Raw genomic sequence first — 22,648 nt, 5'->3', positions numbered from 1 at the left:
CCGTGGTGGGGAATGTCGGGTGCTCCTGGCCCTGGGGACAGCGGGCCAGCCCTGCTCCTGGGCTGGGGACGATAGCCTGGTCTCTCGCGTGTCACAGAGTGCGGGGCTGCCTTCACCAGCAAGCTGGAGGGCATGTTCAAGGACATGGAGCTTTCCAAGGACATCATGGTGCACTTCAAGCAGGTGAGCCGAGTGGCCTCAGGCAACCCTGTTGGAGTGGGTTGGCGGTGTGTCGCATGGCAGTGCCCAGAAGCAGAAGAGCCATTCCAGCGACACTGGATAACGGCATGGCTTGTGGGCCTGTGTCCTAGGGGCTGGCATGCCTGCTAACCTGGGAGGCTTGTATCTTGAAAATCACACCATTTCCTGTTGAGTGTGCCAGTGTTCTGATGGCCTCCTCAGCTGACCGTTCTGTCTTGGACCTGTGTGTTTTCAGCACATGCAGAACCAGAGTGCCCCGGGCCCCATCGACCTCACAGTGAACATCCTCACCATGGGGTACTGGCCCACCTACACGCCCATGGAAGTGCACCTGCCTCCGGAGGTAAGCGCTGGCTCACGGCAGACCCACTGTGCGCAGCTGCCCAGGAAGCACAGGATGAGGTGTTTGTTAAGGAACCTGCCCTGTCAAGACTTGCCCTGTGGTCTCTGGAGAGCGGTGCTTGGAATTGACCCCTGTGGCCATGGCTGAGTCCACTGCCACAGGGCACTTGCTTTGTAAGTGGCTGTGTGGCTGCTCATCCTTCCCTCTGCTGGGAAGTGTGGAAGCCTTGGGGCCTAACTGCAGGCGGGAGGCAGAGTGCCGGGCTTGGCGAAGTAGACCCTGCGGCAGAAGGTGCCCCGTGTCTGGTAGTGAAGGACAAGTGGGGCCTCACAGCAGGGAGCCAGAGCCCAGAGCCGGCAGAGCTGGGCCCAGCAGCCTCTCCTAACGCGGCCCAGGCCGGTCTCTGCTGGGTCTCCTCAGGTCAGTGGCCTTTGTAGTCACCTGTTCTCTCCATCGGTCCCCCGCACCGCTGGCACGTCACTTGCCCTCAGGCTTGCAGCTGTCCTGCGCCACTCTGTCCTTGGGGTCCCCAGCCCTCGCTCTGCCCACCTCTCACCAGCACACTCTGCGTGGGCCTCCCTGCGTCCTCGGGACCTCTCCTGTGGCAGCGGCTCTTGCTTCTTCCAGAGACTGGCTTGCCATGACTGGAAACCCCCTGGTTGCTCCCAGCATGCCCCTCGTGGCTGCCCTTACCCTGAAACAACACAGACGGGGAGAACACCTGTGTTGGCCCTGGCCACGTAGCAGCCACTCTCCCTGTGTGTGGTGTTCCTGGTCTGTGGGGACAGGTGGGCCGAAGGCTTGTGTGTGTCTCCCAAGGACGCCAGAGCCCGTCCAGCCAGGAGTGCTCAACAGAATACCTATCCCAGTCCCATCAGCTGCCTCAAAGCATCCTCACTGCATCTTTCTGCCCAGCGTAGCCCAGGGTGCAGGCACAGGTAGCAACACGTCGTCCTGACGAGGGGGCACTGCGTGCAGGGCAGCGTGCTGCCCAGTGATGTCTGAGGGAGTGGTGGTGTGGTCTGTCCTTTCTCTCCGAGGAGTGAGTGACTTGTGGGCAGGAGTCTGCTCACCTGGCTGGGTCTGCACCATTCCACACCGGCTCACTGCCCTGGTGAATGGGCTGGAGCCCTGGTTCCACCCTGCTGCTGAGGAGGAGCTTCTGTGGCCCTCAGCCTGCTTCGTCTCCTCATGGCTCGGAATCCGCGGGTGCTTGGTTGCTCGCTGGTGTCTGCTTGTGCCATCCCCCAGGCTTGCTGGCCAGGGCTCCTTGGCGCACCCTGCCGTGCTTTGCGAGCTCTGAGCTGTGGTGAATACGCCGGCCAGGCAGGCCTCCGTCCTCCAGGACCCAGGTCAGCAGTGTTGAGCAGGTTCCAAGCGTGCAGGGCCCTGATGCTCAGTCAGAGCCCTCCCCAGCCCTGGGCCACCAGCTGCTGCTTGGTCACTCTGCACCGTGGAGGCCTCACGTCAGCAGGACCGCGACCACACACAGCTGCTGGCCTTGGCGCTGTCTCTGCAGGCTCTGCATCGTAGATGCCGCAGCTGCCAGGCCGCCCCTCTTGCACTTGTGTGGACGTTGTGCTCTCCACTCGCTCAGTGATGGGCGCCTGGGTTGTCCGCCCGAGGGCTGGTGGGAGTCGTGCGTCCGTGAAGACGGGGTGCAGGTCATTCTGGGGACGTTGCTCGGCAGCCTGGCGGGCTCGTCTGGGAGCTCCTCCAGACCACCCCACGTGGGCTCCGTTCTGCTGCCCCGTCCACCACTTCCTCACCAGCGCTCATCGCCTGTCCCTGCACCCGGCCGTGCGCGTCTCCTGCTGCTGTGACAGAGAACTTCACACAGAAGAGACGGTTCTCTCCTTTGGTTCTGGGGCCTGGGAAGCCCAAGGTCAGGTGCCACGTCTGATGAGGGCCTTCTTGCTAATTGGCACAGGGCACCGGGTGGCAGGGGCTGGCGAGAGCGACTCCCAGTGCTGGCCTGCTTGCCAGCCCTGGAGCCCTGGTGCTCTTGTGTCTGGCACCACCCTCACCACAGAGCAGCGCAGGCGGGTCACGTCCTCTGCACAGGCGACAGTGGGCTGGGGCGTCCGGCTGCAGCTCCGGACCCAGGTCTGCGGTCCTTGCCGTGTGCCCCTGGCGTGGTGAGGCAGGGGCTGGTGGAGCCCACGGGCTGCGAGGAAGCGGTGGACGTGGGAACCTCATGACTGCGACGGGCAGGAGCCGGGTGTGCCGGGAACCCCCAGGCGGGGGGCCTGTCCCACGTGACGAATCCAGGAAGATGACCTTCACAACAGGCTGCACTTGCGACTGAGCCCGGGAACTGCAGGGGCAGCCCTGTGTACTGAGCGTCACTTTCCTGTCTCCCATGCCCGCAGATGGTCCGCCTCCAGGAGGTGTTCAAGACCTTCTACCTGGGCAAGCACAGTGGCCGGAAGCTCCAGTGGCAGACCACCCTGGGGCACGCTGTCTTAAAGGCGGAGTTTAAGGAGGTAGGTTCTTCCTCTGCTTCTCTGATTTTCACTTTCTGTTGTTGCAGTGCTGGGGATGGAACCCATGGTCTAGCACCAAGCGGTGCCACTGAGCCACATCCTCAGAAGTTTTGCATTTCATTTTGTGGCCTCCCCAGTCACTGGGTAACAGGTGTGCGCCACCACGCCTGGCTGTTAGTAGAATTTTTAAATTGTCATTGAACTTTGATAGCAAAGGAGGAAACATTGTTTGGTGTAATGTAGCACCAGCTTTTTTAGGAAAATAAAATGAACGACAGTTAGAGTTAATACAGTATTCCAGTGGAGAAGTCAGTAAGGAGTCAATCAGTAGAAGCCATTCACCTCATCAGAACGAGCAGAGGGTATGCAGATACATTCTGCTTCTCTGCTGACCAGAAGTGTCATTTTTGACCAAGGAACTGACTGAAACGAGGGGGAGGGGTGTCGTGGGGTGTCCTGCAGCAGCTCAGCACTCAGCTGGACCCAGGTGGCCCGTGCCATGCAGCTCCAGGGATTCTTCCTGGTTTTTTTCCTTTTACTTCCTTCATTTTGTTTTAAGTGCCAAGCCCGTGAGTAAGTCCTGACACCGCCCGAGAGCTGTGCAGGGGCCGTGTCAGAGGGGCTCTGTGAAGATTTCACGATGGTCTTCCTGAATCGCCCCAGGTGGAGTGGGAGCTCGCAGGACGCTTGGGCAGGGTCACGAGAGTACCTGCTGCAGGCTGGTGGTGAGAGTGGTCAGGCAGGAAGGGAAAAGCTGGCGAAGGAGCTTGTCTCCAGAGTGCGTGGCACGGTCCCTGCGTGTCCACGCAGGACTTGCATTCTGTGAATGACACGCAGTTGCCTACGCTACGCCAGAGAGTCCTAGATTCCTGCTTCACGTAGCTTGTGGCTGCCCACAGGTCTGTGTCCTCTACGCCTGTCCTCGCACCGCTCCTGGGTGAAACCCGTGCCCACCTTCCACCCCAGTCTCTGCCTTGCCAGGGCGCTGCAGTCAGGGCATGGCCTCTGGCAACTGCCACTCTGCACACACAGCCAGGGCTGGGCTGCCACTCCCCGTGCTCCCCTAGAGGAGTTCTGCCTGCTCACCCTCCCCCGCCTGTTCTGCCACTGAGCCTCCTCCTTCCTCTAGCTTCAGGTATTCCCGCTACCACCAGGAAGCCCCATCACTAGAGATGATGGGATGGCCAAGGAGCTGCTGGACATCGGTCAGCAAGTGTGTCTGGCCATAGACGGGACAATGCCCTTCAGTGCAGAAGGGCTTAGGGAAGAACCTTTCACTGCTTCAGAAAACATTTCAAGAGAAGAATTCTAACGACAGTACCAGATCGTCATTTTATCCTTTTATAGTCCATGACATAATTTCTTTGTACTTGGTGGCTCTTAGTGAGTTCTTGATCCCTTACACAAAGTTTGAACACAGAATGCAGCCTCTGCAGCCTGCCTGGGTGCCCAGGGACAGCTCCTGCAGCGCAGCTCTGTTTTCTTGAAGGGGAAGAAGGAGTTCCAGGTGTCCCTCTTCCAGACGTTGGTGCTGCTCATGTTCAATGAGGGAGACGGATTCAGCTTTGAGGAGATAAAAGTGGCCACCGGGATAGGTAGGAGGACTCCTCGGATGGCTCCCTCTGAGAGGTGGCGTCCACCTCGGCCTCCTCGTCTAGTCTCTTGTTCTCTCTGCCAACCTTTGCTTGCTTTTGCCTCCCGCCCAGAGGACAGTGAACTGAGAAGAACTCTGCAGTCCCTGGCCTGTGGCAAAGCGCGTGTTCTGATCAAAAGCCCCAAAGGAAAGGAGGTGGAAGATGGAGACAAATTCCTCTTCAACGCAGAATTCAAGCACAAGCTGTTTAGAATAAAGATCAACCAGATCCAGATGAAGGAAACCGTATGTACAGCTTCCTCTTCTTAACTTGGTGCTCACCGAGAAACCGTTGGTTTCCATAGTGATTCAAGGAAGGTCCAAAGCATTTTTCTAGACCTAATTCGAACGCCTAGACATTCATAAGAGTGCTCATTTTCACGTAGCTTCCATTAGCTTTATCGTCTCAGTGAGAAGGAGAATCAGAAATCTGTTCAGCAGCGGTCATTCCCCCTCAGTGGGGTGCCGGGTCGGTCCTTCTGCAGCAGTCTCCTGGCACAAAGAGCCTGTGGGATTTCTACAACCAGGTCCTTGGCCTGAGGCGGGAGCCCACTGCAGTGTCTGTGTCACCACGCGGGGTGGCGGCTTGAGCAGGGAGCAGACCCTGGAGTGTCCATGGTGTGGACGGGCTCGAGACCCCAGCTCTCAGGCTGCTACGGTAGCCCTCACGCCCCAGGCACCAGCATGTGTAGCGGATTCCAGCCCGCTGCCTCGCCCTGTGATCGCCAGACCTAAATGGTGTATACCAGGGGCCCTCGTGAAGGGGCGGCGCCACTTCAGAGGACATGAGGGTGACTGATTAACCTGGGCGAGCCACAGATACCTTTCCACCTCGGCTCTGGCAATTGGAGGCTTCAGGGAGCCAGATGTAAAGTACGTTCAGATCACTCAAAAGGAAACACAAAAGACCAGCCACAGAGTAAGATAGCGTTGACTCACATCAGTAGCCCTTTTAAATCAAAGTCGTATTCCGTTTTTCACGTGCATTTGGGAGATGTTAAGAAGTCTGATGACCTCGAGGTGAGTGAGTGTGGGGAAGCAGACCCCGAACGTGAGGGGCGTTGGACTGGCGTGTCCTGGGCTCCTGCGTGCGCAGTCCTGAAAGACTCTTCTTAGCCTCATTGTAGATTCATGGCGAAACTGACAGGCAAGGGTAGAAACTTCCCGTGTGCCCCCTGCCCTCCCCTCCCGCCTCCCCCATCCACGCCCTGGTGCAGTTGGTGAGTGAGCTGCACCCTCAGCGCCCACCCCGTGCAGGCCTGCGTGGGGTCTGCCGTCGGGGCTATGCCTCTGGTGGGTGTGCGCTGACCCCTGCCCCACCCCGACTCCTACCAAGGTCCACCTTCTCAGCGTCGGGTCAGGCCGCGTCACTGCCACATCCCTCTTCCTCTCAGCTCCCCCGCACCCTGGCGGCCACCGGGCCTTTGAGGAGGGCCCTCCTCTCGGCAGCATGCACCAGCGCCACTGCCCACCTGCCAGGCGTGTTCTCCAGCCACGGAAGGGCATCCTGGCTGTTTCCATGAGTGAGGCACAGCGAGCGTCCTGGTGTGGATGGGGGTCACCCTCTGAGTGGGCAGTCTGCTGTCCGTCACAGACAAGTGCACACACCCTTGCCAGCTTTGGGTGACAAGTGTGAAGCGTCAGTTCTGTAACTGCAGAGTGCGCTGCTGCCACCTGGTCCCAGGGGCCATGCTGCCACTGCAGTGGGCCCCCAGTCGCCCCTGGGACGTGCCTGGTACAGCTGTTCTTAAGGTGGGAGCTCGCAAGCAGGCCCCATCTGACGCCCCCAGCGGCGTACGGGAAGTGCCGTCTCTGCGCCTCACGGTCCTGCCCTTGTGTCAGCTTCTCAGTCCCGTTCTCTAGGTTCTCTCCATCTGTTTCACAGCCAGCACCTAATCCTTCCTCGTTTTCTCCCCAGAACTCGGATTGGACCCAGGGCATCTCACCTGCGAGGCACCCGGGCCCCAGGTGTTTTGGTTAATGTACTTAGTCCTCTAGCTCTCATTTCCCCAGTGGATCTGGTGTGAACGTTGGTGTCTTTCACTCTGCGCTGGCCCTCTTGCAGAGTCCTCGGGCCAGACTGCCAGGGCTTCCAGTGTGTGCAGGTCCCAGCTCCCTGGCTCCTCGACTCCCTTCTCACCCGGTAGTTGCCAGTGTACTCACGCAGCAGACGACGGCCCACACCTCCTGTGGCCTGGGTGTGCATCCCATGGAGGTCCAGCAGTCCTATCCGGCATGTGGACGATTCGTTCAGCTAAGGGCGCTGTGGCAGTAGAGAAGTACAGGAAGCAAAGCCCTCCTGAAGAAGCGGCTGCGTTTGCAAGCCACCAGAGCTGAGGCCCCAGGGCAGCACCCACCCCTTCAGGGAGTCTCAGTTCTTTTTTAGTTTCAAGTGGACACAGAACCTTTATTTTACTTATTTTTTATGTGATGCTGAGGATGGAACCCAGTGTCCCCCATGTGCTGCCACCCCTGCTTAGAGTCCCTGTTCTCCCATTTCTGATAGCAGTTAGTAGTGTGTATGGATCATCACTGTTCGTTTTTGTGCATTTTTCTTACTTCAGCCCCTTTACAAAATTCTCATCATTTTGATGGTTTTTCAGTTGAGTTTCTTAGGTTTTTCTAGTTCATCTAAAAATAATGATCATTTTGTCTGTTGTTTCTTAATATATCTCTTTGTTTTCAGTTACATAGGTAGAACCTTCTGAATAAGATATGATGTGTTTTGTGTTAGTGTTTTGAGTGTTTTTGTTTTTGTTTGGCACTGGGGATTGAACACAGTGGTGTACTATACCACTGAGCTCCATCTCCAACCCTTTTTTATTTTTATAATTTTGAGACAGGGTCTTGCTAAGTTGCCCAGACTAGCCTTGAACTTGGCAATCCTTTTGCCTTGACCTCCTGAGCAGCAGAAGTTACAGGCATACACCAGGACATTCCACTTAAATCACATTTTTTACAAATAGCAATGCAACTAGGCTTTTTCTTCCTGAATTTCCTCTGGTGCAGGGACTGTTAAACTTCTCTGGGTCACGGGTCCCTTTGGAAATGTGATGAGCACGTGGACGTCTCCCTTCCTGAGGTTCCCTGACCGTGCACGTAAGCACAGGCTCTTTCCCCAGCCTGGCCCCACTGCAGACCCACCAGGCTTCTGTTCACCTGAAGTCAGGTCGTTTTTGGTATTCACTGTTCGTTTCTAGTAATGTTCTTTATCAGGTTCAAGTCCTACCCCTCTTCTATAAATCAGTCCTTACTTGATAACGCTGGTTTTAAATCAAAAGTCATCTTCCAGGCTGCCTCTCTTGCTTTTTGTTGTCATTGTTTTTTTTTCTTTTTTGGTACTGAGAATTGAACTCAAGGGAACTTAACTCTGAGCCACATCCCCAGCCCTTTTTTATACTTTATTTAGAAAGAGGGTCTGGCCAAGTTGCTAAGTGCCTCTCTAAGTTGCTGAGGCTGGCTTTGAACTCGTGATTCTCCTGCCTCGGGCTCCCGAGAGGCTGTGATGACAGCCGTGTGCCACTGTGCTTGGTGCTGTGCCTTTTCACATCTCCAGGTGGCCGTGCAGCCTGACCGTGGGCTGCCGTCTTGCTCCTGGTGTCAGGCAAAGCTCCTTCTGGAATAAGTCTTGACGCTTGGTTTATTCTACTGCTGAGTCCAACATTCTGATAAAAGCATTCTTGCTTTTTTAAGGAAAATATAACTTAAAATTAGTTTCAACTTTTGTTTTCGAGTGTCATACTGAGAAGCTGTTCTCCTAGAACAAATGAAAACACCTAAAATAACAGGGTCTGTCCGAGATCTGGCCTTCATTTGCATCAAAAGAAAACTTGTCAAACGCAACAACACAGAAAATACATCTTTATGCTCCGTTCCTTTCTCTGTGCAGGTTGAAGAACAAGTCAGCACTACTGAGAGAGTGTTTCAGGATAGACAATATCAGATTGATGCTGCTATAGTCAGAATCATGAAGATGAGGAAGACTCTTGGTCACAATCTTCTAGTTTCTGAGCTGTATAACCAGCTGAAGTTTCCAGTCAAGGTAAATGCCTCTGTGGCTTAAGTGCTGGGTGCAGCTCAGTGGTACAGCTCTTGCTTGGCATGTACAAGGGCCCAGAAAACCACCACAAAAGCCCACTAGCACAGGTGAGTGTGTGGCATTGTGCTGCCCCACGTCTCGGCCATCAGCAGGGCACTGGCCAGAGGGGTGTGAGGGCTTGCTGCACACCTGCTGTCCCGTGGGGAGGAAGAGGCAGAAGGACCCTTCTCCATGTGGAGGGGATCCTGCAGGAACCATGATAACGGCTCACTCAGCACTTGAAGCTGCGTTGGCGATACCTCATGCTCTGCGTAGAAGTCACCTTAGACTGTCCCCCATGCTGTGCTCCAGACCTGAGCAGAATGTGGGGACGGGCTAGGCAGGTGTTACAAAAGGGGGTCAGAAAGTGAGTCGCGAGCACACTCATCACCCCAGAAGGTGTCAACTCAGGACCCTGGCCTGCCAACAAGTTGAAGTCCCCTGTTTCATAATGTGGGGTGTGACCCTCCCTCCTCACCAGGCAGGTCCCAGAGAGAGCCTCTACCTGCCCTTGCTACCTAGGGTGACGTGCAGAGCCCATGAAACTGTTCTTTCCTGCCCCACATCAGGGCAAGTGTTTCTCCCTTTGCACACAGACCCTGCAGTGAAGTAGCAGGTACAGTGTGCAGCTGACCAGGCCTGAGGTCTGCTCTCCTAGTAACTGGGTGTTCAGCCCTGTCTTGTAAAGCATGTGGCCTGCTGCTAAATAGAAGGGTTTGCTACTTGGAAAACGAGTGCCCCCCTTGAGAGAGCCCAGATTCGCCTCCTGGCACAGCTGTTGGTGCCCTTCCTAGCGGCAGCTCGCTGACACAGTCTCTGCTGTTGGCAGAGGAACACTGGGATTCTGTGGCTGTGCTGTAGGCCCAAGAGAGGTGCCCTCCTGGAGGCCATAGGGCTTCCCCTCCAAATTCTCAAAACAGGTCCCCGCGGGATCCCTGCGGCTGGCCTGCTTGTGGCTGGTGGCGAGTGTCCCACTGTGGACCATGCCCTGGTGGCGATGCTCGAGGGGGCGTGTGTTCTTCTCACGACTGTCAACCACTTAGGAACAGGTGTCCTCCGTAGCACCACGGAATGTTTCCAGAGCTGCGTCCGTGGGAGTGTGGTGCTGCTGTAGTTAGGAGCTCTGTTGGCTTTTTCTCTTCAAGCCTGGAGACCTGAAGAAGAGAATTGAATCTCTGATAGACAGAGACTACATGGAGCGAGACAAGGACAGTCCCAACCAGTACCACTACGTGGCCTGACGTGCCGGCGGACCCTCGTCTCCAGCAAAGCCCACGTGAGACGCCCTGCAGAGTACTGAAGCCTGCTCTCTCCCAGGAGCCTGCTGCTGGACGCTGGGGACCCTTTGACTCACTGGGCAGGGAGACGACCAGGCCATCTCTCCATGGCACAAGGGTTTTCACATGACACGTACCTTTCCCTCCAGTTCTTCCTCTAGTTCTCTTAGGCATTTAGATGGTTTGTTGCTCTGTGCAGAATGACTTTGAGGTTGGACACAGGTGGTAGTTGACAGGAGTCCTTCACAAGGTCCTGCTGTTGTGGAGGGAGCCCCCAGTGGGTTTGTGTGGTGTGTGTGTGTGTGTGTGTGTGTGTGTGTGTGTGTGGTCCCGAGTGCACAATGAAGAGACCCTTCATGCTGCATCAAAGTCCCGAAGTGCTCTGGCTGACGAGCCTCAGAGTGAAAACAGGAGCCCTTCACTGGCGACTGGGAAGAAAGTCAGGGTCTCAGTGGCAGTTTGACGAAGCAGCCTGAGACCTTCATCTGTGTTTCAGGGGTCCCAAAAAGGTTTAAGCTGTGGCAACGGATTTCTGTACATCGAGCTTGAAAGTGAGGTCCCCATGTGATTGCACTGAGCAAGGCGCACGGCCAGCGGCCTGCAGCAGACTTGAAAGCCCTCTGCTGAGGGCTTGGAGCCGGGTTCCTGTTTTCTTTCTGAGGTTGAGTCCGGCAATCCCGCTTGGGCATCGGGCACCTGCATTTGGTTTCCTAACTTGCAGTATTCGTGTGATGACTATGATAAAGTTTGGTTTGTTTGGTTTTCCAGTCCTGAGCAGGGACTGTCCTGTTCTCTGCCCCACACTGCAGGAAGTCTTCTAGCAGACTTAACAGTCCCGACATTGCGACACAGCAGTTATGTTGTCAAAGGATCACAGGGTTTTGTTAGTTCCTGGTTACACATGAACACACACGAGGCAGAACCAGAATTGAGTGGAGACGTTACTATGGCAACAATGACAAAGATGCTCTTTGAGAACACTGAAAAGTACTTCTATTTTGCAGAGTAGCATGTTTCATTTTGATTAAAAGCTACCAAAGGAATTTTGATCATGGTATTGTGTTTGAAGCAATATTTTCTGGAATATACCAAGTTTATATAATTTGATTTTATGCTAAATTTATTAAAGGATTCTCCCTTTTTGAGACATGTGTGTTTAAAATATGACATCTTTTGGGTTCCTATGTTAAGATCCTTACTCTTTAAATATCATAATTTCTATATTTGTAAATTTTCATTTATGAGTTCTATATGTGGTCTATGAAAGACCAGATAGATTTCTATTTCTATTCTTATATTTTAAGTTCATTGTGTCTAGAGATTGTTAATATTGTAATTTAATATAGACTTTGAATAAAATTAGTTTAATTGGCCTTAAAAGTACATTAATAGAACTTTTTGGTATGCAAACTACACATTCCTCATAACTGTTGAGCAACTTCAATTATTAGCACACCAGCTCAGGGAAGCCCTTCACACTCTTGGGTGGCTGTCCCTTCCTGTCACCAGCAACTGGAAAGGCAGAGCCTCAGCAGACACGGAGCTGGGCTGCGCCCCTCCGTCCACATAATGGCCGTAAGGACAGCCCTGTCATCAGCACCAGCCAGTATTTTATTAAAGTTATGTGGTTAAACACTTTGCACAGAGGAAATAAAAGGAAAACAGTCAAGAAGAGAGTTGTGAAGTTAGAAAGGCGAAATTGTAGACTAGAAAAGCGTGCCCAGAAAATCCAAGAGAAGCCCACAGAGAGTTACGACGCCAATTAACAGGACAGGGAGTGGTCTTCCTGCAAATGCAGCCATCATGGAAGATCATGCTTTCAGTAGCCACAGAAGATAAAATTCCTAGTAACAGAGAGAAATATCTGTGAAAAGAAGTGAGGTGGTGCTATCCCACATCACGCATCCCAGCAGCGTGGAAGGCTGAAACAGGAGGATGCAAGTGCAGGCCAGCCTCAACAGCTTCCAGATGCTGTCTCAAAGACAGAGCCCTGGGTTCAGTCCCACCATGAAGAAAAGAAGACAGGCTGGTTCTAAATTAGAATAGAAAGAAGTCTGCAGGAACAGCCAGACATTGAAGACGGTTGCAGCCACAGACCACTGGCTCATAAAGGGACATGGCACAGAGCCTGGAGACCAGACCCGGGCTGCAGGGAAGCGGGAAGGCCTGTCACTCCACACCAGCTTTTCAAAACGTCAGTCACCACCTCGGGCAGAGTTGGGTCAAAGCCATTTTAGTTCTAACAAGTTAAATGAGGTTGGAGCTCTAAGTGGAAAAAAACAAACCCATAAATACAGGAAGGAAACATGAGATGCTCTATTGTGGCTTTCCACTAAGGTGAACTCAGCTCTGTTCTCTTAGAAGAGGACTGGCTGGTGCTTCACTGGCGGGGCTGGGTGTGTGCTGAGCAAGCACCTTGGCCTGAGCTGCACCCCAGCCCAGAGTGGGATTTTCACTTGAATGTCTTGCCACAGGTGTGTGCTCATTTTTAAGTCTCATATTTATTTTATTTTTGATGCTACAGATTGAACCCATGGCTTCTTGCTTGCTAAGCAGATGCTCTACTGCTGAGCTACACCCCAGTGAAGTGAATGGGGGGTACTGGGATTTGAATCCAGAGGTGCTGTACCACTGAGCTACATGTTATTTTTCAAGACAGGGCCTTGCTGAATTGCCGAGGCTGGTCTTGAACTTGTGATCCTCCTGCCTCAGCCTCCCAAGTGCTGGGGTTACAGGCATGTGCCACCTTGCACAATTTTGAATGACATTTTTAAAGTTGACCTGGCAGGGAGGGTCAGTTAAAAGAATCTGAAAACATTTTGGTTAGAAATAAGATGACAAACCTGAGCTTGAAGCACTGCAGGGTGCCATCCTGCACCCTCCAGCTTCCAGGTCCACCTGTTTTCCGGGTTCAGGCAGCCTCAGCTCAGTGGGCCTTCTGACCTTCCCATGTTACCTCTGCTCCTCCAGCTCTTTTGCTCCACTTGCCTTACATTTGTTAAGGTCAGCTGGCCAGAGGCTCTTGCAAGGAAAGGCTACCTCCCCAAGACCCTGTTTCATTTGTTTCTCGGTTCCTGTTCATGGCTTCCATGTCAGATCATTTCTTGTATTCTGATCACTGCATTATAAAAAGACTTTTTTGTTTTGTTTTGTTTTTGTACCAGGGATTGATTCAAGGGGGTGCTCAACCACTGAGCCACATCCCCAGCCCTTTTTACTTTATGAGAAAGGGCCTTGCTAAGTTGCTGAGGCTGACTTTGAACTTGCAATCCTCCTGCCTCAGCCTTCAGAGCTGCTGAGATTACAGGTGTGCTCTACCATGCCTGGTTTAATAATACTTTTTTAATAATTTTTTTTAGTTGTCACTGCACCTTTATTTTTACTTATTTATATGTGGTGCTGAGAACTGAATCCAGTGCCTCACACATGCTGGGCAAGTGCTCTACCCAGCCCTAACAGACTTTTTATTATATAGCTACACAGTTCTTTTCTCCTCCCTCCTGCCCACGGCAGAGAAGCAAACTTTTCCTGTAAAGGGCTAGAGAGAAAATAGCGTTGCAGATCTCATATGGTCAGTTATATATGCTTGTTTTCTCACACTGAAAAATCTTAAGGGGCTGGGATCATAGCTCAGTGGTAAGAGTGCTTGCCTAGCATGTGTGAGGCCCTGGGTTCGATCTTCAGCACCCCATACAAATAAATAAGAAGTTATTGTGGATCATGTATAACTAAAAAAAATTTTTTTTAATCTTAAAACCATTTTTAGTTCATCTATTGCATAATGAGGTTCGGGCAGCCGTCTGCTCCAGAGCCAGTGGTTAGTCTGGTCATTAGGTCCAAGCACTAACCAGCCCCCATTTCTGTGCTTTAATCGCAAGGCATCCTGGAATGTGAAGGTCAAAGGTCGTACCCCGACCTGCACAGGGCTTCTTCCTACCGCGCAGCCCTCGCCACCTCTGGTGTTCCAGGGCCTCATTCACCAGGCTTCCCAAGGCAGAGCTTTACCTGAGTGGTGCACATCCAGTGCCCAGAGAGCGGAGCCAATTAGAATAGGGAGGATCAGGGGAAGTAGGAATAGAGTGGAAAGAACGGAGCAGCTGCAGAGGGACAGAGCCGAAGGATTCAGCAGTGGCCACTGGACATGGCAGAGGCAGGGGGTTTCTCCAGGATGATGAAAGCAGAGCAAGTTTGAAGGGACTAAAGCTAATCCAGGGAGGAAAGGAAGAATGTGAAGACGTGGGAGAGAAGGAATGGTAGACGGCCATGTTTCCAGGAGAAACGGGACAGTGCAGGAAACCCAGCACATGTGGCCTGCACACCTGCCTTGGGTGGCAGCACACACTGCAAAGTCAGGTGCAGATGTCCATGGAGGTGAAGCAAGGGAGGACAGGCGAGCGACACAGGAATCACAGCCAGCTGCAGAGTCAACTGGGATGGCACCACCCCGCGGGCACCGCCAGGAGTCTGCACCATCATGAAGAGTTGACAGAGCTTTCAAGACAAGGGTCAGTGACGAGGAGGTCCACACTGGCCTCAGGCTGGGCCTCTGAAGGTGGAAGACCCAGGAACCAGTTCTGCAAGGGCTGTGTGCCCCAGGCAAATTGCTTAATTCTCCCAACCATGGTTTTTATTTTTCAAGTGGAGATAATAATCCTAATTCCTGGGGGCTGTTCTGAGTTCAAAGTACAAAACTTCTTACACCAGAAGCCCCATCAGGACAGGAGAGAGGAACAGCCTGCACACTGCAAACTAGCTCCCCAGGAGAAGCCCAGGCATAACTGAAGTGCTGTATTCATGAACATTCAACTGATCACGTACTCCTGAATGGAGGCAGATCACCAACAGTCAGATGTGCTGAAGAATGAAGAATGACCTCCACCAGACCCACATGGAGAAGGGCTGAGGGGCTTCCTTATAGCACAGGAAAATGGAGCCAGAGACACAGGAGGGCCAGGAGCGACGTGTGTGGGTGCCCACACAGACAGTGCACCATCTTACTGTGTTCTTCTAATGAGTCTTACTGTGTCCTACACCAGGTTCTGTGTAGGACAGACTGCTCTGCAGTGACTGGTGGACGGGCGGGGCCATGCTCCAGGGCACAGGGCACCTCTGTGTGAAGGAAGCATCTGACGTCGCCTGTGGGCTGCTGGCTTCACAGGCGTACCCAACTGTCAAAGCTCGCTGACCTACACAGCTAAAACGGGTATCTCTATTTTACGTAGACTAACCTTTAAAAAGTTGGTTCTTAAATGAATGACATACTCTCTCTGCCTAGATGACCTAAGAGGCAAGGAGACGCTGGCTCTTCAGCCAAGGAGTTTCCAGTTGGAAACACTTTGCTGCAGTCTTGCTGTCTCCACCTTGGTCCTTAAATATCCTTTTGCCATAAGCAGGGACAGAGGCCAGAGTGACAGCACCGTGCAGGCTTCACAGCCGAGGCCACGCATGTCCTGGCTGGAGGGTCCTGACCCAGTGAGGCAACAAGTGCCACCTGCACTGAGCTCATTCCGAGCTGCCCCGCAGCCTGCAGCCAGCACAGACAGGAGGCTTGCTCTTCTCCGTGCATCAGCACACATCCACTTGGAAACTTGCTATACGTCCCCAACACATATCAAAACTGTCCTGCCCTGCCAGTCAAGGCAGTTACCTGTGCATCATTAACTAATCAAAAGCCAATGCTCCTGAGGCGGATGGTCAGGAAAACGGAAGAGAAGGAAAAGGGCCAGCCCTCTGGGTGCAAGGGTCTGTGGTGGGAAGGCCCTCTGGCAACCCCTCCTTCCTCCCAGGCCAAATGCTTAAAATTCCAACCAGCTCCACCCATTCTTAGGCAAAGAACAAATGATGTAGAACTTGGGCAACATAGAAACATAAGTAAATGATCTTGTCTTGACAAATGGCTGACGAGAGAATAAATAGAACAGAAGTATTTCAGTGGTTGCTAGTGGGGTAGACGGGCAACAGGCACCGGACACCACCCCCTTGACCTGGCAGAATATGGGAGTCCTGAGCATGTACAAAACATCATCTTCAAAAATGTCTTTCATAGTATTGCTTACATCAGGAAATGATGTGATACAACTACTAAAGCTGCTTCTAAAAAGTCTGTGGTGCATGGGAAAATACTTGTTATACGTGAAGAACTAAGATATAAAATATCAGCATTTTTTTAAAAGTGCCTGTGTACTGAGACTCAAAACATTACCACAGGGGCTGGGAATGTAGCTCAGTGGCAGAAAGCCTGCCTAGAATGCACGAGGCCCTGCCTTTGATCCTCAGTACCACCAAGAAACAACAACGAAAAATCACCGTACACAACTGGTGGGTAACTAGTGGTGCATTTCCTCCTTTCACTTCACTTATTTACATTTCTCAATTTTCTATTACTAACAACAGTTATTTTCACATAAAAACTAATCTAAAAATTACTTCCACTGAATGTCTACAAATGAAATGCCAGAGATCAGAAGACACAGGGCCAGGAAGACGTCCACTCCCAGCTGATGTACAACATGACAGGGTCCAACAAGACCAGGTTGCTGTTGGCTAGGAGAGTCTCGGCAGGACCGAGCTCCCTGATCTTTCACCAGGAGCCTCACAGCACGGCTGTGCTCACCCACAGACACCAACACTGGTCAAGAGAAACCACAAGGTTCCCTCGGATGTTACCGCCGTCTTGACCACATCCTGTTTCGGTTGCAGGAGTGCCCAGGATCCCATATTGCACTGGTCTTCCGTCTCCGAGTCTCTTTCTACCTGTGGTCCTATCTTTGTGAGCTTTCAACCTAAGAGAACTGGTCAGCTGCCCCTTGTCCTGCGGAGCCCACCACACGTGCCCTTCTGCTCTACGACAGAGCAGAAGCACGGCCCCGTCACTGCTAAGAATGCCAGAGTGCCACACGGTGCCCTCGTCAGTTCGTCCTTCCACTGGTGATGCTGACCTGGTCAGCTGATTGAAGTGGTATCAACTGGTCTTCTCTCTGTGGTGGTGCTAGGGATCAAACGGGGCCTTACACATGCTGGGCAAGCACTCTGCCTCTGGGATCCACCCCAGCCAATAGTTTTCTATTAGTTATTAAGAATATTTATTTTGGGAACAGATTACCATCCTTCAATATAAATGATGTGCTAGGTTTTGCTCCTCGACTCTGCCAAGTACCTGAAGCAGATAAAGCTATCTGCTGCTTTCCAAGAGGAAAACTTCTCTACTGCTCACTGCCAAAACTGCTTAGTTTAAAAAAAGAAAGAAAGAAAAGAAAACCTCCCTTCCGAAGACCTTGCCAGACACAAAGTTGCTCACATGTTAATTTACATCTTCCTTCCATTGGACCACATCAGCCTGGAAGGATTCTACACACAAAAAAACAAAACACTGAAAATTCTCCTTACAGCTCTGTTCTGTCACTCTACACTATCAAATTGTTTCTACTAGGCGTTTTCATTTGTGGCTGCTTTTGATACCCTATTCTTTTGCTAGTCTTTAAAGAAGCTATAGTTTTAAAAAGAGATTTTTTTTTTGTCCTGTGGATTGAACCCAGGGACACTTAACCACTAACTCACGTCCCCAGCCCTTTTTTATATTTTATAAAGAGACAGAGTCTCACTAAGTTGCTTAGGGCATCACTAAATTGCTGAGGCTGGCTTTGAACTTGTGATCCTCCTGCCTCAGCCTCCTGAGCCACTGGGATTACAGGCATATGCCACTGAGTCTGGCTACAAAGAGATTTGGAAAGGTAAGTTCTTGATTGTACACAGCACAGGTTCTGAATGCTCTAAGAGAAAAATAATGTACCGAAAAGACTCTGAGTAGCTCACGAAATTTCCAAAAAGGATGTAGAATAGTGCAGGAAAACCACGACAGGGAATAGCCAGGATCACAGCTGAGAACAGGCTGAAAATCCACACTGACAGGTCCTGGCAGGCCAGCAAACACCGCTCCTGAGGCTCGGGGCAGCCTCTCTGCCTTCACCAGCTCCAATCCAGCCTCACAGGCTGGGCTCCTGCTGAAGCCCACACCCGAGTGGCCAGGAAAGCTGGGAAAGTGGCTCTTGTCTCAGCCTTTGCAGGAGGGTCTGCCCACCACCAACACTCACAAGACAGGAAGGGGTTCAGAGCTGAGGAGCGCAGTTCCGGGGCTTTGTTTCCATGCTCAATATTATCTGGTAGTTTTTCAACATCACAATATTAAGGAGAAAATGGAAATATTCTAGAATGTCTCCAATCATGTTTAACACTGCACTTCACAGAAGCAATCCAGACTTAGCCTTTTCAGATATTGGACTAATAGCAGGTCACGTTACTTCACAGAAGTCTCAGCAGGCCTGGAGCCAGTGCTGTCAGTTGGCTGTGCACCACGGCAGGCCTTGGCCTGGACAGCAAGGTGAAGAACATCAGCTTGGTAGAATTCTGCCGTTACTCTTCCTACCTGGAACAGCAGGAAACAAACTGCAGAAGAACCTGGAAACCTGGAGCAGTGCCCGTCTGCTTCCCACCTTTCTAGCACGTGACGCAGTTGTGCTGGAGCAGAGGATCCGACACCTGACACGTTCTCTCGAGAGATCATCCTCCCTCTTGGGGGCCATAGACGTGGCATGTCTCCATGTGCAGTTGCTTTAAATACTAATCATCAATGTATCCTAAGATTCAGATTATAGAGAATATAGGGAGATTTCATGGTGCTGGGAAAAAATAACATAAAGCTTAATATTAATACTTAGATGAAATCATAAATAAGCAATTAAGATTTGCTCAAATTTGTAAGGAGCCTGTGATTTCTTTAGTATACAAATTCTCTAAAAGTTATATATAGGTATATGAGAATGTATTCCTCTGAGCTTTGATGTGGTATTTGGTCTTCATTGCTTTCTTAGTTTATGATTAAGTTTAAGGATATTTTCCCCACTTAATAAAAAAACAAATAGGTTAATAATAAGGACAAGTTGTATTCTTCCTGTCTAGTTCTTTAGAGATCAAAATAGAGTTTTAGTCCGCCATTGAGTACATGAAATAGAATAAATATTAACTATAAGCTGATTCCTCTATTCTCTGTTAGTAATAACAAAAATTTTCCACTGTTAATAACTAACATTAGAGTTCTTGGAAAGAGTAACTTCTATAAAAACTTAGTGACACATTCTTTCAGGAAATTAAAACTAAACAGAGCATGGTGCCCTCTACCTTGCTGGGAACTGGGTTTCTTTTTTTATTTAAGCTATCATACAGTAAACATGTTTCTTAAATAAGATCATTAATTATACTCTTGAAGATTTTCTACTTAACATTTCCTTCTATTAACCATGAAATGATGTCATCAATACCAAAGAAAAAACGTACAAAAAGATTCTGTGATCAATAAAGATTCAGACTCAGCCTCAGAACACTTGGTGTCTCTGTGTGTTGTTTCTCCACCACGCGGACGCCTCCCATCCACATAGGACCCCCGACGGCTGCTAGGGCTGGACCCCGGCAAAGCAGCTATGAGGAAACACATGCTTCACCAAGCATTCCCTTCCTGCCCCAACCAGAACAAACTCTGTGTGAAGACCTGTCTGCACTTCCATTCCAGGCCGCTATTTATTAGGAGAGACAGAAGCAAGGCAGAATTAACAGCAGGGAGAGTCAAAATCTACAAAAAGCAAAAACAAAAAGTCACAAGAATTCAGGACAACTTAGTTGAGTGACCCACTCTAGTCCACAAACCTTAACTGAAGTGACTTGAGGTATGTTTCCTAAGAAGTTGGCATTTTATGTTGCAGGGGAGGGAAGAGGTGGAACTCTCATTTGTATAAATAACTGAACCAACAAAAAGGAGAGACATGCACCAGGAGCAAAGGGAAGGACCCAATGAAGCCTCTCATAGCAAAAAGACTGGGATCTCCACCCTGCCGACAGCAGGAGCTGAGCTGAGAGGCTACCTCAGGCCCTAGAGGCAGTGAGACTTGGATTTTTCCTCAAGGAAAGCATGTATTGGACTGAGTGCTTCTGCCATGCTTCGGTAATCCCCCTGCCTGTGGCCTAGCACACTGCAAGACCACTAAACAAGGATGACTGCAACCCCTTAAACCAAGATTTTTTTTTTTTTTCCAGCATTAAGTTCCTTTTTTGGTGGTGGTGGTGGGGTGGAACTACTGAGGATTGAACCCAAGGACACTTTCTTTCTATTTATCTATCTATTTGACTTGCTACATTGCCAAATTTGGCCTTGAACTTGGAATCCTCCTGCCTCAGCCTCCCAAATCATTGGGATTACAAGTGTGCATAACAGGGCCCTGCTGTAGTTTCCTTATCTTTCTTTTTTCTTTTTTTTTTTCTTTTTTTTTTTGTGGACCAGGAATTTAATCCAGGGGCACTTAATCACTGAGCCACATCCCAGCCCTTTTTATATTTTATTCATGACAGGGTCTTGCCAAGTTGCTTAGGGACTTGATAAATCACTGAGGCTGGCTTTGAACTTGCAGTTCTCCTGCCTCAGCCTCCTGGGCAGCTGGGATTACAGGCCTGCACCACCAAGCACAGCAGTTCCTATTCTTAAGACAATTTTTTCTTTCAAAACATGAATTCCAGCATTCAGCATGCTTGTTGAAGTCCCAGTTCTTTCTAACTCCCACTTCCAGACTTTTCAAGAATCAGAGGGCTAGTGGAATCCTTAAGTTAAAATTCAGAGGTTTCCAGTATTAATCCAACAAAAGAGGACGGTGTTTCAGTGCTTTGGGAAAGGACTGAAAGATGTTGAGTTTGTTGGGGGAAATCCTGGGGGCAAGGCTGATCATGGCTATCTTCTCCGGCCATCAAGAGTGCTCCAAACAGCTAGAAGAAAAATCTCCATCATACCTGCTCCTCTACTTCCCTTCCTGCTTTGAAATCAAAACTGTACTCACCCAATTTCAAATCCTTTGTTTCCTAATGTGATGGGCTGACAGATCTAACTCCATGAGAATGTTGTAGGCCAGACTCCATTTTGCTCTGAGACTCCATGTTATGTAGGAAATAAGCTTCTCCCATGGGAATACCCCGCCTCTGTGCCCATCCTCAGTACTTGGTGTGACGTGTTTAACAATACAAAATGACAATTCCTATGTAATGAAAAATTGCTTTCTTCTGATCTCTATTGCTCCTAACAAGTGTACCATGTAGCAGTAATTGTGTGGTTGTTAGTAACCATCCTTTAGTTCGTACCTAGGTGACCCACTCCCCACTCCCCCCTTTGTCAATGATCTCATGATGTTAATGTGTAATTTTGAATCATAGCAACACTTATGATTACTTTTTGGTGTAAGAACCTCTACAACCCTACGGTTGGGGCTATTTTCCCAATAGCCATTTTTGGGGGCATTGTGTGAGACAGTCAGCCAGATGCTTAATGAAGACTCTCAAATCTGGACTTCTCAATGGTGATGGGTCTGCTCTTAAGTTGCACCCCATAACACTAAGACCTCTGAAGACAGGGAAACAAGTTTCTGTGGGGCAACTGTAAGGAGCAAAGTTAAATGTATGACATTCTGTGTGCTGTGTAACTTACAAAAAACAACTTGTTTACTCTGTGCTGTGTAACTTGCAAAAAGTTACTTGAGTGCTCTGTGCTGTAATGAGGTAATGATGTGCTGTTGCCCCCAAGTTGGAGACACGTGCAACTGACCCAGAGTAAGATAACTAACTTACCTCAGACCAAGACCGGCTGGCAGGGTCTGATAAAAAGGGTTTAAAAGGGCTCATGATGAGCCTAGCTCCAGTCCCCATTTTACACCAATGACACCCGTGTTGTGCCAAGCCTGAAGGGGACTCACTGACTTGCTTGTTGCTTGATGGACCATCCATCATCCTGACTGTGACCAAGACGTTCCTGTGGAAGTGACAGCGGAGCTGCCCGTGTGCAACCTGCCTGAGACCTCGCCGCCCTCCTTCGCTGTCCAACCGTCCTCCCTGATCAGGCTCCAGCTGGAGGGAGCTCCCCAGCGAGATGTCCTGAGCTGTCTTCCTGACTGACCTCTGGGAGTCGCTGCCCTTCAACTCGAGTGGACCTCAGGAACGGGTCTCAGTAAGGAGTGAGTCTTGTTTATTCGAGGCTTATAATAACTTAGTGATTAAGTAACGTGTGGTATTGGTGTGACTAAAGTTAGAATAACTATAAATAATTGTGTGATCAGCATCAAATAAAAGCCAACTGATTTTGGACCACATTCACTCTCGTTGCCTCCTCCTTGCGGCTCGACAGCAACTGAGGAACCTGCCTTTTCAAGACAGTCTTCCCTGCCCATACCTAGCGGGGACCCAGGGCCACCTTCAGCAGGTCGGCCTCCCCGCCTCCCACCCACACCACCGGCGGTGGGGGCCGGCCTGCGACCGGACCCTGCAGCACCGCTCGGCGCCGCGTCCACCGCGCCGCCCTTCCTCCCTGCGGCTTCCCCTTTCGCCCTCACTTTCCCCTGCGGCGGCTATTCCTCGCCAGCCCCCGCTACCGTTCCTTCCAGGCCGCCGGCACCGGTGTCCCGGGGTCGCAGCGCTGCCGCCTCACGTGGCCCGGGCGTCACGTGCCGGGAGGGACGGTCACGTGCCAGAGAGCGTCACGTGCGCTGCGGGCGGGGTCGCGGGGAGGGCGGGGGAAAGCGGGGCGTCGACGTTCGCTCTCGCGACACC

The 22,648-nt window shown here is 51.1% G+C and overlaps 1 protein-coding gene and 1 long non-coding RNA gene across 5 annotated transcripts in view; one reads left to right on the top strand and one right to left on the bottom strand.

The window, feature by feature from the left end:
* Cul4a (cullin 4A) overlaps positions 1-11,167 on the top strand; it is a 32,849-nt gene extending 21,682 nt beyond the window's left edge. For all 4 annotated transcript variants that reach the window (XM_047553550.1, XM_047553551.1, XM_047553553.1 and 1 more), the window contains 7 exons: positions 98-183; positions 437-544; positions 2,917-3,030; positions 4,520-4,625; positions 4,737-4,909; positions 8,553-8,705; positions 9,887-11,167. In XM_047553550.1, coding sequence (XP_047409506.1) covers positions 98-183; positions 437-544; positions 2,917-3,030; positions 4,520-4,625; positions 4,737-4,909; positions 8,553-8,705; positions 9,887-9,982 — 836 coding nt within the window. In that variant the 3' untranslated portion in view covers positions 9,983-11,167. The remainder of the gene's footprint in view (positions 1-97; positions 184-436; positions 545-2,916; positions 3,031-4,519; positions 4,626-4,736; positions 4,910-8,552; positions 8,706-9,886) is intronic.
* Positions 11,168-13,741: 2,574 nt separating this feature from the next.
* On the bottom strand, positions 13,742-22,524 carry LOC124985140 (uncharacterized). The gene is made up of 2 exons (XR_007108812.1): positions 22,432-22,524; positions 13,742-18,693 (listed from the first exon to the last, which is right to left on the bottom strand). It is a non-coding gene; the product is annotated as an uncharacterized LOC124985140 (long non-coding RNA).
* Positions 22,525-22,648: the final 124 nt, after the last annotated feature.

This window comes from Sciurus carolinensis, chromosome 5, assembly GCF_902686445.1.
Source record: "Sciurus carolinensis chromosome 5, mSciCar1.2, whole genome shotgun sequence".
Taxonomy (NCBI): Eukaryota; Metazoa; Chordata; class Mammalia; order Rodentia; family Sciuridae; genus Sciurus; species Sciurus carolinensis.
This window is presented reverse-complemented; position numbering and strand designations above follow the sequence as displayed.